Genomic DNA, 18,749 nt, shown 5'->3' with positions numbered 1-18,749 from the left:
CTTCTTTTGTAGAGCTGACTAGTAATGTATTTATGACCAGAGAGAGTACTATATGGCTGATGCGATGAGTGCAAGTGTACGTGTCTAATCGCAATTTGGTGATTACTAGCTGAGCTCTCGTTGTTTGCATGTGTTGTAGACTGTAAAAGAGAAATCAAATTCAGAGTCAAGGTAAATGGTTGCTTGGCAACAAATAGTTGATCGGGGAAATATTTTAACCTCAAATGGGCACATGTCCTCCTATTTTCTCTCACCTGCACGTGTACCATTAGATTATGGAAGGACGGAATGTATTAAGATTTCGTAGAGGTCTTTCTATGGATAGTTCTATAGAATTTACTTCTAAGGCGTAGGACCTCTATCAGATTATGACTCTTTCACCTTTGATTCTTTTTGGTTCAGTAAACATTCTTTCTTGCAAGCAAACAAACCAACTTTTTTGACATACAACCACTGATTGATAAGCTTGGAGGTAGACTTCCGAACTGAAAAGGCAAACTATTCTCCTTGGCGGGAAGAGACACTCTAGTCAAATATGTTCTCTCGACACAACCGACATATCACCTTATAGTGTTCCCGCTATAGAATGGCTTGCCAAGAGGATTGATTGTATTAGAAGAGCTTTTCTTTGGAAGGGTAAGTCCCAAAAAAGGTTATCGGGGCACATTCACTGGTAAATCGGAGCACCACAGCTAGGCAAAAAGAGTTAGAAGGTCTAGGTATATTGGAGCTGGAAAAATTTGCAATAGCTTTGAGAGTAAAATGGTTGTGGTACCAATGGACAGACGCGCATGGGAACATCTTCAAGCGTCATGTGACAAAACAGACTGGGACTTATTCATGGTATACGCGGTAGTCACCATCGAAAATGGCCAGAAGGCAAAGTTTTGGCACGACAGTTGGGTTGATGGATCGACCCCAAAAGTAATTGCGTCAGACTTGTTCAGGCTTGCAAAGACAAAGCATAGATTAGTGCAGAAAGAACTACAGGATGTCAATTGGATTCGGAGCCTGCACAACTTAACAACTCATGAGGAACTCGCACAATTCAATGACCTATGGAGCGCGTCGCAGAGGGTGGAGTGTGACCCTGCTTCAGAGGATTAAATCAGGTGGAAATGGTCACCGGACGGGGTGTATACCACAAAAAGCACATATAGAATCCAATTCATGGGGGCAGTCAAGCATCTACAAACACAACCGATTTGGACGGTTAAGATAGAGCCAAAGTGCAAAATATTTGCTTGGTTGGCGATGCAAGGGAAGCTTCTTACTATAGACAATTTGGAGAAAAGGGGATGCATAGATGATCAAAACGACCATTGCTGCAAACTGTGCGCCATATCGTATGAAAATACTAAGTATCTTTTGAAGGACTGCACATTTACGCGTTAAGTATGGCAACAAGTTACTCAATGGTACGGTTGGGACAATGTGCCGAGTCTAAATGAGTTCTCTAATATCTGATCATGGCGACGTAAAGCAAGATGCAAAATTAACAAGGATAGTTGCAGGGGATTCAACGGAGGAGTAATATACTTTTGGTGGAATATTTGGAAGGAGAGAAATCATCGGGTCTTACAAGGCCAAAGTCTGGATGCGATCACAATTGCACGTAAAACAAAAGAGGACACTGACCAAAGAAACCGAGTATGGCAACTGGCTTAGAGCGACATCTTTACCTTTGTAGTAGGATTGTACCTTCTTTTCTTTGTTCTTGGAGGATTCGGCCTACTAGTTGTTTCTGGAGCCTAAGTCGTCTTTGCTCACTTTTTTGCTTAGGCCCTAACAAGATTTAGTAGAACTCTTTTTTTATTTATTTTTCCTCTCTTCTTTTAATATATTTCGACAACTCTCTTATTGTACTTTTAGAAGAAAAAAAATGAACCAACTTTTGACAAGTGCAGGCCCACTGCCCATGCCAAGCAAGAGACCCTAACCCAACCCAACAGAGAAAACGTGCGGCCTGCCAGCTCCAACCCCGTTGGAATATGTTTCCCACTCCACTTCGATTTTTTTATATTTTTAAATCAAAATATTGCAAATATATGTCTGATTTGAAAAATTGTAAACCTAGACGGACCCTATTGTCCTTCTAACCGGTGACAAGTTAAAAAATCAAAAAATATTGTATTTTAACAGTCTCAAAATTCAAAACACTATCAAAATAGTTATGAAAAATTTTGAAAAAATTATATGGTGTAGATGATACTATCATCTAATTCTCCAAAAAATTTCATCTTTCAACAGGCGACAGAAGTCAAGATTTATAATTTTTAAAAACATAAATATGTATTTGCGATTTTTTGATTTAAAAAATAAAAATTCCCCACTTCAACCCTCCCCCGAAAAAGCGTAACCGACTCTCGTGGCTCGCTCGCTTTTGAAAGGGAAGGCGCAAGCCATGGCGGAGGTGGTCGCATCGATGCCCATGGCAGGATCGACCCTCGCCTCCGTTTCCGACCTCTCCTTCGTAGCCGCCGACACGGCGCCTGAATCCGCCAGCCAGCCACCACCACTGCCTCACCCTCCTCCGCACCGCCGCCAGTGCCAAAATCGCCGCCACCTCACCCGCCTCCGCCTCACCGCCGGCGAGCTCGCTCGGCACACAGGCAGCTCGCAGTACGTACCCACATACCCAGATGGTTACAAGCATATTCCAGTGATCTGCATGTTGTAAGGAAAGGAAAAATGAAGTCCCGCGTCTGCATGCTTGCTTCGACTTCATATGTGTTTGCATAGACGCATATACATACATGCACTGATGCACACGCGTTTTTGTGTGTAATATCGATTGCATATGTTTCACACCGTGAAATCAATACATGATATAGTAATACAAATAAATAAAAAAAATTACATAATAGAAGAGAGATTTATATAAAAAAAACTATAACATAATATTGTAATTTTAGGAGGAATGAGAATAGTAAATAACTGGACAAGAGGGTGAAGAGAACTGTATTGTTCAGAGTTAGTTGTCTATAGCAACGATGCAAGTAGAATTAAAATGGTGACTTAGTTGTAAGGGAATGAAAATAATTTTCATATAGTAACTAGTGTAAATATAATGTGACAGAAACGACTTTCGTGATAGATACTGGTAGAGGCGACATGCAGACGACGATGTACCCTCTCTAGAAAACCGATGTTATAGACGAAATACGTGAGACAGTACACACTTTGAAGATGTACAACGGCATTTTGTGAAGCGAGTGATCAATGAACTTGTATGTGTATATGCACATGTATATTCATTTATATATGTGTATGTGTATACACAAAACAGAATAAAAAAAAGAAAGGAGAGAGAGCTTGGGCTCACTTCTCTCTCCCCCTCCTTTCTTTATTTTCTCGGCCCAAGTGATAGCCGGCCCGCGCACACCCCTTTCTTCCCCTTCTCCTCTCCCTCGCCTCCTCTTGCTGGGTAGCACAAGGTGGCCGCCTGGCCGGCGCAGCTGCTCTGTGGATGGTAGTCCTGTCGAAGAGGGGATCGATCTATATGGTTTCCTGGCCGAGACCCTACCGCTTGCTCTGCCGTTTGCTTCTGTCGCTCGCCAGACAAGCCGCCTTCTGTTGCCGGTTGATGGTGCCAAGTCTTTCCTGTCGCCGGCCTTAAAAGGGAGTTGTCGCCCGTCATCTCACGGATCTGCAAAGCTCGTAGCCGCGGCTGATGAAGACGATGGTTGAGGGGAAAGCGCACCATTGAGCTAAGCACAATGCCAGTCTTCCGGTTACAGTTCGTCTGTGGCACTAGCTGTAGGTAAGCATTGTGCCGTGGTCCTAGGTGTCGTCGTCGTATTTTTTTAGCTGAGGTCGATGATATGAGATCGATAATGCTCGAGGTTGCCTACCGATCAATGATGTTAATCCAGAGACCAATATTATCATTTTTTATAATTTTATCATATTATTGCTATGTTTGTCTCTTTTACAACTATGCAGTCATTAGGAGGCCGTCTGTGAGATGACCATCTTATGCAGTTTAATCGGAGATAATCCATTAAGATGAATGTAATTAATCGAAGGGTTTCACGAAGCCTCGAGAACCAAGAATTCAAACAATCACCATGTATTAGTCAGATACGTATGTGTGGTATATTCGATGTAATTCAAAAACTTTTATTTTATGATTCAAATGAATTAATAAAGATCCTTATTTCTTTTATATTGTTTATCTATTTTTTTTAATACGGCAATGTATATTTCCACGTCCGTGCTTTATATAATTCTAATCGAGGGCACGTTTCTATCACGCGAAACAGGAGAAACCCGGCGGTAAATATATAGAAGGCCAAAATTAGGTGTCTAGATATGAAATATAAATAATGAGAGATTGAATGTATTTTTTGAAGGAGAAATCAGATCCAATTTTGTACAGTGGCTGTTTGATCAACTCGATAGACGGTGGACATCGATCAAATCTGTCATAACTCGTGTATTTTATATGAGTATAGATATAGATTGAGGTTCGCTCTGTTCGTACCAAATAAAAACCACTTTGCAAGATTAGTAACCGGATTGAAAACATAGTTATCAAATCCTCGTAGTTGTATGCACGTTACGTACAGTTCATGCCAACCATGCTTTCCTGAGCATGATATATATGCCTTGTAATTGCGTGAAATGGTATATATAGACGCTGAGATCCTCTGACGTTCCTATATATAGTCTGTCTTAGGAACATACTGTTGTATACAAACAAACTTCATCTCTGCCTTAAGGTAGAAACAGAGCTGCAGAATGAAATTTTGGTGAAGTTGTGACAATCAATCAATTACTCATATGGAAACGAACAGATCAGCTCAGTTCTCATCCTGATCCTTCGAAAAAGAGTTCTGCGAAAATGCCTAACAACATATTCCGGCCATTCAAGTCTCCAGTGCTATATATACAAGGGGCCACTTGAGCAGCAGAAGCACCAACAAGTTTCTGTTCTTAATCATTTCCTTGTTTCTCTGAAGAAGCCATCACTGGTAAGCATCTTCTCCTTGCTATCACAGTATCAGTATGCGACTGTCCACAATCATTATTTGATTTCATCTATAATTTTTTTCCCGGTAGTTTTGCAGAATAATCCAAGTGAATCTTATCCGTTTAATGATATGATCTGAGTTGCCTCTGAATCAGGAAGAAGAATGGAGGGGAGGATGAAGGTGGCAGCTCTTGCTGCCTGCATGCTCATCCTGCTGTCAGGCCAAGTGCTGCAAGTGGCCGGCATGTCAAAGTTCTGCAAGTGCTACTGGAAATGCTACCCTGGCTGCAGGAAGGAGCACAAACCTTCGCAGTGCAAGATCAGATGCTGCGGCAACTGCATCGGCCACAAACAAACTGGTGGCGACGGCAGGGAGATCTGCATCGTCAGGCCTGTGTAGCATTATTGGATTGGATTGGCTTTTAGCTCAATCTCTGATCATCTTTGTGTTTGCATTTTGCTAGCTATGGCTGCAGGGCCGACTGATGCTGACGTTGCGGCTTGCGTCGATGACTGCACCGGTTACTACCTGTGACGATCAGGATCCACTGTGATGCCTGCCTGCGACGCCATTGCAAATAAATTAATACTGTCTTGTGATTGAACAAGCTTGCAATGGTTGCAATTAGCACTGAATAAACTAGTAATAAATAAATAAACTCTCTACCTGATACTATGAGCCTCATGCCCGCTCTCGCTGTTACAGCTTCTTTTTAGACAAGGCAGTGCGACGCAAGGGCCAACAAGAGGCCTTTTCTTTTGGAGGTTAGCTTCTAACTACGATGAACGTCATGTTCAGTGTGAAAATCTGTCCGCGGGGGGGGGGGGGGGGGGGAGTCTGCGTCAGGAAATAACGCAAGTTCAATATCGGCAGAAATAAGACGTGCGTGATGATTCTCTGGTAGATTTGGCAAGTGAGTGAGCGCCCTGCTTCACGCCGCATTTCGCACTAGGCATTTTGCAGGTTTCTGCCAGGGCATGCAGCGTGTACGGTCTACGGTGCACCTTAAAAAAAAGAGCCTTTTTACAACCGGGAGGTACTAAATTTTTTGGTACCTAAGTATCAAATTTCAGTACCTCGGAAGGTATAATCATATGATACTCTCTATATATATTCTACTCCCAAAGGTACATACTACTTTCTAATGGTACAAAATAGAAAATTTTTACGATGGTTTCGTAGGAACTTGAATCATCTATTTTTTAATCGGATGGTCTAGATTGACTAAAATACTATCTATTATTTAGAGATAGTATGAGTAGTATATGAGAGGAGTATACGTAGTATAAGGGTATTTTTAAAAAAAAAAGCATAATAGTAATATCGTGCAAATTCATAGGTTTAATATTTAAACTGGTCTGAATGCTGATTATTTGGCAGAACGATTATTTAAAAATTAGGTATAAAAAAAATATTACAGTGCCTTTCAATAGTATGGTGGGTAAATATTAACACTACTATCGTAATTACAGAAATATCCAATTACATAGATGATCAAATTAAATTTATATTATCTCCTACCTACATGTAATATGAACAACCGTAAAAAAGCTCACAAAATATTGGTCGACCCTCCTGAGGCACTCGATGTCAGGAGCACAAGAGGGAGCTACCCCAACAGTAGCCAGTGCCATTGATCCAGGTGTCATCTAGTTCAGACAAAGTATCTAAGCCCTTGCCGATCATTATCTATTCTTGATCATTATTCCAATGAATATAGCTGACTGCGTTTACCACTCACTGACTCACCGTCTCCAGGGGTTTCTGGGCATGAAGATGAAGAACTGGGCACGGAACCTCATCACGCGTGTCATCGCCATCGCTTCAAGCCTCATTGTGTGTCTCTCTCTTTTTTTTTTTTTACAAATGCAGCCCCAAATACACGCCCTTCATTGGAGGGCAAGGGCAGATGCGGAAGAGAGGCTCGAGCTCCAGTCGTCGGACGGGCTCCTTCATGGAGCGCTCCCACTGCGCTATGCGCACGTCCGCAGCCTCGTTGTCTGTGTTGTCCTTCAGGCGCTGGCAAGCTAATCATCTTCTCATCGGTAGGATCCCTCAACCATTACTCAGTTTCAACACCGGTCTGGAAATCACTTGCGCAATAATCCAGCGAGCTAGCTCTAGCTAACAAGAGACTTTCCAATGCAGATGGTGCTGTCGTTTGAGCTGCCATTCGCGTTCATCCCTCTCCTCAAGTTCTGCAACAGCAGCAAGAAAGTAGGACCCCTCAAGGAATCCATCTACGTAAGCTTCCACATCCTGGAAACCGTTCACCAATTCATTTCCCTGAACAAATAATATGATCACCAATAAGCCATGCTGCCTGGCTACGATGAACTGATGATCGAAGCATGCGCAGACGGTGGTGATTGCCTCCATCCTTAAAAAAACTGACTCATTTTATTCACTCTCATCTCACTAAGTAAATAGAAATTTGACTTACCCTATCTATCCTAATCAAACAGAAAATTAAATCATCTCATAAATAAAAACATGAATAACCCTATCCCATCCAACCTCATCCTCCAACCAAACGTAACCATAATGTACCATTATGATGTATGCCATTGCTCACTCATTGTACTGGATGTTCTGGCCTTTCTAACTGATATGTGATTCGTCGTCTACAGAGCTGGTTTATTGAGTTCAATAGCGTGTTTTCTTGACTGGCTTCAGGCTTGCTTTCACGCGCCATTTGATTGCGTTGCTGTGGTTGATTTATTTCATGATTGGATCATTGTTTGGAGTGGTAGCTTATTGGAGCGCTTCCAATTGAATTGCCAACCATCAGAGTTAAAGTGAAGTACCAGAAGAACAATTTGAGTCCCACATCATCTTTATGTCCTGACCATTTTGTTACGACCTAGGACTAATCGTTCACAAACATTTAGTAATGACCAAGCTTGGGCTGGACCTGAGTTGTTAACACTCGATATGATTCCATTTCCAAATGACCAAGAGACATTTGAAATTTTAGAGAATCAGTAGTTTTTGGTGTGGCTCTTGTGTACGATGAAACAAACCAAAAGGTATGCTCTCTTTGTTTGTTACAAATGTAGTGTCAAAACTAACATCACCAAAATATACATAATCAGTGATCATCTTAGCATCTGTCCTAAACATATTTGCTATTTGTTCTTCATAGTCCATTTGCAAAAGCAAAAATAATCCCTAAACAGCGAGAATCAATCTCTTAGGTGATATTAAACAGAACAAAATAATAAAAGCGAAAGTCTACTCCCTAAACAGAGAGAACCAATCTCTTAAAACAATATTAAACAGAACAACATAAGGGTCAAATAACAAGTATCATCATTATCTGAATGCCTCGTACCTTAATCAGGTTGATGTATTATAACACAAGGACATCTCATTGTTGCCGTGCCCACCAGAGCAGCAGAACGGTAAGAAACAATCCAACTCACGGTTGACTGTCTTGGTACTCCGGTGCAGTTTTTATTACAAAAAGCAAGAATAGCACTCATAGGTGTGGCTTACAGCACTGGTCAACTTAAAAACAAAATCAAAGAAATATCACTTGGATGGGGCGCTTTGAAATGCCACGAGGATTGTCGTTGATCAGGTCTACAGGAAGTTTCTGATGTCCAATTTCCTGACATCAGGCATCTCCTCATCTTTAAACTCCTCCCTGGTAACAAAGCATTTCAGCATGCATGCACACAGATCATAATCATGAGTATCTAGAAACTAAACATTACTCTACTAGCTGGTTTGACTGCTTTATGATAAAAGTTGTATCCAGAGAATTTGAGGTACCACTCAAGCAAATAATGGACTATTATTCCAGTAGTTAAGAGTTGCACCTCTTTAGTTGAGTCTCCATTGCTTCAATACATTCCTTCTTAAGTTCCGTCAGCTCACTTTTGGCAATTTCGATTTCAAGCTCTTCCTCGATCTTGGGAAGATCCTCCCTCCGAATGCCAAGCCTGTTTCAAGATTCAAAATGCAAAATGAAAACATGTGAATGACATGCACTATAATGGCATAGAACAGGTAAAGGATGCACTGCAAAATGCAGACGAAAATGTTCACTGTAAGAGCTTGTCCTGCAGATTGGAAGGGATAATAGTTCATTTTCCCTTTCAATCACAAGGGACAACGTCTAATCTCTGCCTATACAAACATGCCCAAGATCAACATATCCCAACAACTGATCCGGATCGCCTATAGTTAAAAGCAAGTAAGAGTGAGTCATGCCATCATCTGTGTTGTATTTGCAATATAAAATCAGACAATCCTGACTAATTGACCATACAATGTATGCATTCTTTGAGAGAGAATTAAATGTCATATGATGTTTCAGTTAATAATTGCCATAGGAGAGCCACTGAGTAATGTGTGTGTCTAGTGATCAAGTATTCAACTGCAGACTATCCAGATCCTTAAAAAGGAAAGATGAATCTTGGGAGAGTTAGCGATGAAAAACCCTCCACTACTAACATGCTACTGCAATGAAGATACAGATCTTAGCATACTTTTTGTTTATCTTGTCGAACTCTGCCAAGAGGATAGCCATGTTCTTCTTGTCGCTCCTCAAAAGTGGCTTCTTAATATCCTTTTCAACCTTCTCGAGAGCTTCCATCATCAAAGGCTCAATACCAAGATCATCTATAAGGCCACTCCTGTATCATAGAATGCAATAAGAAAAGAGAAAGCTATACAAGCAATTAGTGATATAGTTTTTTTAAAATGGACCAAAGTCTTATCTAGTCAATTGTGACAAAAAAATAAAGTGATGTTCCATATTTCACAAGTGTAACACTTTATTTCATTAAAATGTATGAGCCTGTACAGATGTCAAAGTATATGCAACAGGATGTAAAAATAAATGAACAAGAAAAATACAATGCATTTAGCCCATTTGTATCATAATAAAATGAAGGAATATGCAGATTTCACAACAACAAAGCCTTTTGGCCCCAAGCAAGTTGGGGACTTAGGGTAGGCTAGGAAAAAACAAGAAAATCTTGCCAAGGTATATGCATGATATATAAAAACATGAAGATTTCACACTTAAAAAGACCAAGCAGTAACCTTAAGCATTTTGGAAAGCATAAAAAGGTAATATTATGCAATAATAGCAATGGATGTACTTTATTCTGATCTCCTGAAGAGTATTCAGGTAAGTTCGTGCATCAGGGATGCCCTTAGTAAACGTCTCAATAGTGTATTTAATTCTTTGAGAATCAGAAAGAAGATCTGCCCTGCATTTAGCAATAGTAGCATAATCAGGTGATCAGGTCAGTAACACTGAGTTTAAATGAATTTACACAAACAAAAGGGAACAGAGAAAGTGAATATCATATTTATGCTAGAATTTGTTCTGCAGATGTGATTTCAAACAGATCAAGCATAGAATAACAGAACAGCATCAACCAGTCGCAAATACAGGCACAGGCAAAACCACTACACCCTGAAAAATGTAAGCTAATGACTATTAGGAAGTGATCCTGAAACCAAATGATTTGTTTCACTGATACTGTATAAGTACACTAGTGTTTGCTGAATAAAACTTTTACAAACTTACATTACCAACTATTGCCAAATCTAGAAAATTTTGTAGAAGCAAAACTCAAAGTAAAGATAAAACTGAAGGAAATACAGGGGTAAGCTAATTATCACGGAACACATGTATAGTCATATAACTTGTCTTACTTTTCCCTTACAGTCTTCATAACTTTGGCATAACTAGCAACTGCCGCTGGGTCATCTGGATCAATTGTGATCTTTTCTTTTTTAAGGACACCAAGAGCTGTTTCAAACTTCTTCTTTACCTCAAAGAATATGCCCTTCAGCAGGTCTTGATAACATAAAAGGAATAAAGTTAGGACTATCCGAATTAAACAACTCTAAGAGAATTTTGCAACACATAAAAAGCATTGCTCCAAACATAGCTTCCGTATAGCCAATAAAAGAACACATTATCCAAAATAGACTCATGTTACAAATTTCAACAGAAATTGAAATTAACAGCATGCATTGCATCTTCATGGAAAAGCACAAACTGAATGATCCATCATTAAAGGCACCATTTAGTGAATATTCAATAAAATGATTTACTGGGTTCGTAGTATGAACTCAAAAGGATACAGTATCAACAACATTTTTTCTGCTGCTTTATACAATCATCTTACAACAGAAGGGGTTCAGGATGGATGATTTATGTTTTACAACTTTATGCGAATTACACATGCATTAAGCAGTTATTTTTTTAGTATATAGCACATTGCTGCAAAACATCTATGATGAAGTCTCTTAACACATAATCAAAATGTGAGAGACATACCATCTCCACTGACAGGAGGACGGTCCGCCGGAGCTGCATCCTTGGCATAGGAACGAATGTGAATGGCACCTCCATTCACAAAAGCAGATTGAGCAGAATATAGCTGCAGGAGCATCAACAAATGAACTGAGTAGGGTAACATATCACAGAGTATGGGAGGTGAAACAGCAGGAACAGACCATGCCGAAACTAAAAAGCTTTGCATTGGAATCTCACTGACCATAAGTGCATTCGCAGAAAATAAACAAATAGATGCTTCAATCTTATATTATACTAGATTACAACCACTAAATGGAACAGCACCTAGGACCAGAGAAACCAAATGCAGGTCATGAGCTTGTCAGCTGCCCTGTTAGTTGTTATCATGCCAAAAACAAGCCACTAACCACACAACATATACAGAGCTCAAAGGCAATTGAAACTCAGTATAAAATTAGTACGGACATGCAACATTCAGTCGAAGGGATTGGGTAATGCTCAGCGCTATATCAGCGATGGGTACCAGAAGTGGTTCCATGTTATGCTATATCGACGAAAATGTCAAAATGGGAATTGCATTGGGATTGAAAGAATCTGGAGTTGTTATAACAAGACACTTCTTCGTCTCGTCTCTCTGCAAATCTTAATCTAGAGATTGGGATTGAAAGAATTTGGAGTTGTTATAACAAGACACTTCTTCGTCTCGTCTCTCTGCCCCCTCCAAATCTTAGTCTAGAGAACACCTGGAACATTCTACCCTCCTAATAGTCGCATCCCTCCAATCAAAGCAACAAAGTACCGAGGTGAAACAAACGCATCGAAGACAAACATCCACCAACATAGCGATCGACGCTCCCAACAGAACTTCACATGAAAACCACAGATCCCACGTCAACGCAACCACACAGGGCGCCGCACGCCGAGGCGGTCGCCACCGGATCAGATCTGCCGGAAAGCTAAAGTTTCCTAGGACGCGACGCAGCGCAAAGGGCGGCCAACGAGCGAAGGAGCGAACCTGGCGGGAGCGGGAGACGAGGCGAGCGGCCAGCGCCATGCCCGATGCGGCGGCGAACGGCGCGGCGGCGCTTGCGCAGGAGCCTCCGCTTCTCTTCGATCTCCGCGAGAGCGAGAGACAGAGATGGGGATGGGAGGAGGACGAGGAGAAATGGAGGCGGCGCTGCGCTGCGCTTTGTGGGTTCTTCCCTGCTGCTCTCCGCCGTCCGATCCCACCCGACCCCCGCGGGGACCCGCCCCTCCGCACGAATCTCGAACAGCGCGGAAAGCCGTGGGTCCCGGGCGCGTGGGCCCATCCATCCCGGTGCGATGTGGGCCCAGCCCATCTAGTGGGCCTGGCCCAGCTCGCCTCGGTTCTTCCTCCTCTCCTCACCGAGGCTAGTAGACTAGGCTATGCTATAGTGGTCGTCGTCTCTCTCCTCGCCATTGACCTCGGCTTGGCTCGCCATGAACTCGCTTCTGAGGTCGCAGCTACCGGGCCCGAGCCTGGGCGCGAGGCGCCGGGTCTCACCGGCGACGGCGCCGAGGAGGCTAGGCTCTGCGGCTTTTGGCGGCGAGCAGAGATGCCGGCGGGGGTTGGCGGTGGCGATGTCGGCGGCGCCGTCGTGGATGGAAGAGGCGGGGGTGGCGGTGCTGGAGGAGGGAGGGCGGCGGAACCCGTCGGTGTCAGACTCATATAGGCCGGCGGGGCTGCCGCGGCCGAACGCGACGGTGCTGGAGGCGCAGGCGCGGGTGTGCACGGGGCCCAGTCAGACGCGCCCGCTCGGGGAGGAGCACGCCATGCGCGTCCTTGACACCATCCTACGCTCCGGTGAGTTAAGTCGGCTCGTCCTCCTGGTCGTCATCGGCCGTGGCCTCTCGTGTTTAGTGCGTGCTGCTTTGTTTCTAGATTCAGTTCTGGCTCGTTGCCACCATTCATGCTGGGAATGAGAGCTTAGTGGAGTGATTTTGACGGTATTGATGCTGTGCTTGTTGGAGATGGCTCGAGAAATGATGCGAGCTGCTCTTGATTTGTCTAGGGAGTTAATAATAGGGCAATCACTTATTAATCTAGGCATGCAAATTTGGCTTCATGCCTAGATATTCCCTTCCCCCGACCCACAATGTGTGGTGTCATGACCAAGCAAATCGCGTCGATCATGTCATGTGGGAGCTTTCAGCACTGGGTACGCCCTTTTTATGCAAACTTTGCTTCATATGGAGCATTCTGAAATCCGAAGTTAATTTTTTTTAGTTACCATATGAGTTCAAAGGATGTATCTGATAATTAAGTGTTGGTTAGCTGTGGGCTTATACATTAGCATGTGTTTTTTAAATCGCATTCCAGTTTTAAGAGTTACTTATTTAGGCAGCCTATTAATGATCCGACGTATGAATAAGAAATTGCTGATTTTTTCCTGTTCGCTGGGTGGTTGTTATTTGACAGACATACTTACAGTAGAGCTGCTTTGAACTTTCTTTATTTTTCCTTACCTTCTGTGAGAACCTTATACTATATTTTCTTTGCAAACTCTTTCTGTAGCAATGGGAGAACTCAAAGATGAGCCAGTCTCCAGTGCACAGCTGGGTGCATTCTTTGCTGGCATGACGATAAGAGCTAATTCTTTTCCAGAGGCCACCCAATGGAGTGAGGGTGAGCGACGTGCCATGAGCATATTTTGGCCACGCCTTGTGCAAGTTCTTCCTCCTGAGGTGAAGTTTATAGCTGACCCAGAAGGAACAATCATGGGTGCAAATGGTTTAACAGGACCTCGGTATGTTGGTCAAGGTACTGGAGAGATGAGACTTGTTGGTGCTTTGAGGGAAGTGCTTGCTGGTGGCCATTTAGGTTATGAGGAGGTTCAATGTGTACTGAAGGATATTCTGTTATTTGGATCAAGTGCAAGTTCAACAGTGGTCAGTGAAGCACTGCTAGCAGCATTTTTTATTGGACAGCGGATGAACAGAGAAACTGATTGTGAGCTCAAAGCTTATTGTCTAGCCTTCGATGACGAACTAGGTAACACCAAGTGGTTCTTAAATTAAACAGATAAATCAATGGTGTCATTAACACCACTTCTTTATCAGGCCCTCCTCCAGTTGCTGATGTCAAGTCCTTGACACACTACGGTGAACCCTATGATGGAAATACACGCTTTTTCAGGAGTACTCTATTTGTTGCCGCTGTTAGAGCCTGCTATGGTGAGTCTTGCCTCCTCCACGGCGTTGAATGGATGCCACCCAAGGTCAGTAATCAGTACGAAACATATCCAGCTACACTCATCATTTCTAATAGCACTTTTAGTGATATTTATCTTGTGGTTTGGTGATGGATTTATCTGTCATCTGCTTTTTGAGAACCATTTGTATTACTTAATGATCAAGGTTTTCAGGGTGGCATAACAGAAGGGCAGATGCTTAAATTCATGGGTGCAAACACACGCTTGTCTCCAATGCAGGCCAAAACACTGTTGGAGGTGTGTTAGCAGTTCTGTGCATTGTGCCTACTTTTCCTTCAATCCTTCATTTCTCTTCTGCTGATAGCATCTGATTACATCAACTTTTCGGTTGCGTTCAGGATGAGAACGCTGGTTTTGCATACTTGAATCTCCAAGAAGCTTGTCCACCGTTGTAAGTTTAGCATTTTGTTGGTAACTTTATGCTCCAATAACCAAAGACATCTCTGTCATATTCCTTCAGATATTGCTTTCATTTCCCTAAAAAAAGATATTGCTTTCATGATGGAATCGCTAGCTTTTCTTATTAAAAACTGAAATAAACATTGGCATTCTTAAAAAAGCTGGGCGGTGATTAGTCACTAGGCAGGAGGGTAAGCGGTCTAGGTGGCCTTGGAGCTGCATAGGCAGTCTAGGCTGCTGCCTTTTAGAACAGTGAAACATATTGCATTTTCACTTTTGATTTGACCTAATGCGAGAATAAAGTATTTATTCAGGTAAGAAAGTCGTATTGCATGGAAACTAGATGCATTTTTCTGACTTGATATTCTTGCAGATATTCAATTATTGGGCTCAGGGAGCATATTAAGAAACGACCACCATTGGCTACCTCTGAGAAAGTTCAACAATTTGTGAGAGTGAGTGACTCTCTCTCAAACCACGCGTGGCGTTTTATTGTAAGAACAGATAGCATGAGAACATTCTTATGATAGAACTGTTCTATTGTTTGTTGCATACAATATTGTGCTTATGAATACCATGAGCAGAATTGATCAAAAGCTGTTGTCCAAGATCTTCAAACTACCAACTTAAAGATTTAGTAAAATCTATGGTTTCCCTTTGATAATAAAATGCCTGGCAATCTACTAGTTTAGGTTCCAGAATTTTTCTTCAAGAGGATATTTTATACAACATTTTCTCATGGATTATTTTAACTTCAGTCAAGATGATTGGAATTATTTCTCGCAATAATATAATTTCGCGTCATTGCATATATTGGACACAAATAATGTGTACCGCCTACTACTTTATGGCAGTGCCCATTCATTCCTTGAAAATTTGATGAGAAATGCCATATTGCTACTTGGCCTTTTTCATGTGTTTTTCTGTTGCAAAAATTGCAAAATGCTGTCTGGCCATGTATTGGTCCATGATTCACTTAAATGTTACCGGTTCATTGTGAAAAGGCTTATTGGTCTTATATTTTGTTGCCAGGCACGTGGTAGAGAATCAATGGTTGCGGGATTTTATCACGAGGGCTATGAAGATCCATTGCTTATGCTAATGAGAAGGAGAACTGTTCATGCTGGACTAGTTGTAAAGGTAAGCTCGGTGGTTTTATTTCGTTGCCTTTTCTTGAAACGTTGTAGAGCCTTTGTAACACCTTGTGTCCAAAATCTGCTTACCACCTAACCCCCATGTGGGGCAGACCCACGTATGCATAGCATCTTGCTTACACTTTTGTTCTCGCTTCATGTAAAAGGGTTAATCCGGAGGTGTTATGTTTGGAATAAAAAAGCTTATAAGCTGGCCCAAACCTATTTAAACCATCAATATGGGACTAATCCTACCATACCAGAACACTTGGGCCACACATACCGAAACCAGAACACTAATGGGTCGAACATGAATACTAATGGGCTAGGGTATACCATCTGTAACACTCCGCCTCCAAAACCACTTACGGCCCAACATCCACGTGGAGCAAGTCCGCGTATGCATAGCATCTCTATTACACTTCCGTCCTCGTTTCGTGTAAAAGGGTTAACCCGGATGTGCTATGTTTAGAGTATAAAAGCTTATAAGTTGGACCGAACCTATTTAAACTACCAATATGGGACTAATCCACCATACCGGAACACCTGGACCACGCGGGCCAAAACCAGAACACTAATGGGTCGAACCTGAATACTAATGGACCGAGGTATTACACTCTCCCCCACCCCCCTTTAGGGCTGACGCCCTCGACAGCTTATTGCATTCATGTCAGACAAATACCAAGGATCTCCCCTCGATGTCGCCGTCGTGCCGCGTCCCCTCCACGGGTCAACACACTCACGCGCCCGTGCAGCGAGGGTATCATGCTCTAAATACCATTGTAACATCCCGCGTCTAAAATCTGCTTATCGCCCAGCCCCCACATGGGGCGGACCCGTGTATGCATAGCACCTCTCTTACACTTACGTCCTCGTTTCGTGTAAAAGGGTTAATCCGGAGGTGCTGTGTTTGGAACATAAAGACTTATAACTTGGTCCGAACCTATTTAAACTACCAATATGAGACTAATCTCACTATACCGGAACATTTGGGTCACACGGGCCGAAACCAGAACATTAATGGGCCAAACTTGAATACTAATAGGCCGGGGTATTACAACCTTGGACTTCTTGAAGAAAATCTCAATGATAGAACCTTGTCCTTTTTTTTTTGGAACAAATACAGTTTCTGTCCTTCTATTTTTGCAAATATTATTGTTAGATACTATTATTGTCTCGAATTTATTGATTGATAACCCTGCTAAGACAAATATATGGTGCACACATAGGGTGAGGAAGGTGCACTTTCAATGACAACCAAGGAAAGATCAGCTCATGCATCAAAAGGACTTCCGGTGAACCATTGTTCGGGGTTCCGTACACCAAATATCATAAATTTCTCCGACACGGATGGTACAAAAATGAATATGTATTACTCTTGATATTGGTTATAGGTAGCCCTCATATTCATAGCGATCATTGGGTGTATGGTGGGGATATGATAGAGCATTTGCTACACATTTCTGGTACAGATCACCACTCATGTGGCAAGGGGTCGTGCTACCTAAGTTAGGGATGTGTCAAATGCTTTCAGATTTCTGAATAGTGCACCCTGGCAGTCCATTCATATAAAACATGATAATGGCATCAATAAGCACAACTGATACTACAATCCTGATAGCTTGTTGTGAATGCCCAAGAAAGTGGCTATGAAATTATTTCAGTCTGAGCTTCTCTCGCATATCTTCCAGGTGTTTCTAGGGAGAGTTTCAGGATCATTGTGAATGCTCAGGAACTTGGTTTTGAATCCACTGAAACTCCAAGAACTGATAGATCAGTAAGCCTTTTTGTCCTTGGCAGTGGTTGCTGCTTATATTCAGTTAATATTATATGCCCCATTGATTTTCAATAAAGGATGGCCCTTATACATTCAAGTTTGTTAGTTCTCCGTGTTTCTTTGTATCACCCAGGATTATTGGCAGGGGATATAATTTTCTTTTTTCATAGTTTTTTTCTTTTACTTACTGTCCTAACTGAATCAGGTCCTGAAAAACTTGGAGCTGGGTTTGGCAGCACTTGGTGGGGAGAAAGGGGCAGCTTATGACCGAATAGTTCTTAATGCAGCTATGGTTGACCATTTATTAGGCTGCAGCGGAGCTGAAGATATCAACGCTGCTCTTGACCGGGCAAGAGAAGCCATTGACAGTGGTAAAGCTCTGAAAAAGCTCATGAACTACATAAAAATCTCGCACAAAGTGTCCTAGCTAGCCGTGACCAAGAGCGGGCTGCACAATTTTGGTTTCTAAGTCACGGTCGAATAGCTCTTCTCTGAGTGCCTTCACCACTTAACATACAGAACAGCCGGTGCATGAATACTCCTCTAGAAGGGCTTGTTAATAAATCAGTTTAAATCAACGATAGCTTGTTGAAAATTTTATTCTTTCCTGATAGAAGTTGATGTTGTAAGAATACACGAGACTATAGTGGGACTGTTAATGCTTTACACTAAGACTCGTCAAGGTATTGATCATTTTGATTTTGTTTGTGGAACCATGTGCAAATCTTTCTGTATGGGTTTACTCTTCCATCGTTATATTTGAATTGCTTGCCTAGAGACCGAGCGTGAGAAATTGAGCACCCGCTCGGTTTGGTAGTGGACGTGTTCGAGCGTTTTGCTCAAACTCGGGTGCTCATCTCCTTAATGAGTATGCCAGGGGCTCCCTGTTCAAAATTTCAAAAAAAAAAAATGCTTACCTATATGAATATTCAAATTTGCTTCTCC

The 18,749-nt window shown here is 42.2% G+C and overlaps 2 protein-coding genes across 2 annotated transcripts; one reads left to right on the top strand and one right to left on the bottom strand.

Annotated features, from left to right (window-relative positions):
- Positions 1-8,265: 8,265 nt before the first annotated feature.
- Positions 8,266-12,441, bottom strand: LOC133922731 (probable ATP synthase 24 kDa subunit, mitochondrial). The gene is made up of 7 exons (XM_062368186.1): positions 12,278-12,441; positions 11,284-11,386; positions 10,653-10,797; positions 10,091-10,201; positions 9,473-9,619; positions 8,801-8,923; positions 8,266-8,625 (listed from the first exon to the last, which is right to left on the bottom strand). Exons 1-7 carry the CDS (start codon positions 12,314-12,316, stop codon positions 8,562-8,564), a joined length of 732 nt encoding a protein of 243 aa, XP_062224170.1. The 5' UTR covers positions 12,317-12,441; the 3' UTR covers positions 8,266-8,561.
- Positions 12,442-12,640: 199 nt separating this feature from the next.
- LOC133922730 (uncharacterized) lies at positions 12,641-18,517 on the top strand. Its single transcript, XM_062368185.1, has 10 exons — positions 12,641-13,087; positions 13,799-14,275; positions 14,344-14,501; positions 14,649-14,732; positions 14,834-14,886; positions 15,268-15,349; positions 15,927-16,034; positions 17,257-17,380; positions 17,719-17,804; positions 18,010-18,517. Exons 1-10 carry the CDS (start codon positions 12,724-12,726, stop codon positions 18,229-18,231), a joined length of 1,758 nt encoding a protein of 585 aa, XP_062224169.1. The 5' UTR covers positions 12,641-12,723; the 3' UTR covers positions 18,232-18,517.
- The last annotated feature ends 232 nt before the right edge of the window (positions 18,518-18,749 follow it).

This window comes from Phragmites australis, chromosome 6 (genome assembly GCF_958298935.1).
Source record: "Phragmites australis chromosome 6, lpPhrAust1.1, whole genome shotgun sequence".
Taxonomy (NCBI): domain Eukaryota; kingdom Viridiplantae; phylum Streptophyta; class Magnoliopsida; order Poales; family Poaceae; genus Phragmites; species Phragmites australis.
The sequence above is the reverse complement of the archived record's forward strand: the minus strand, read 5'-3'. Positions and strand labels throughout refer to the sequence as shown.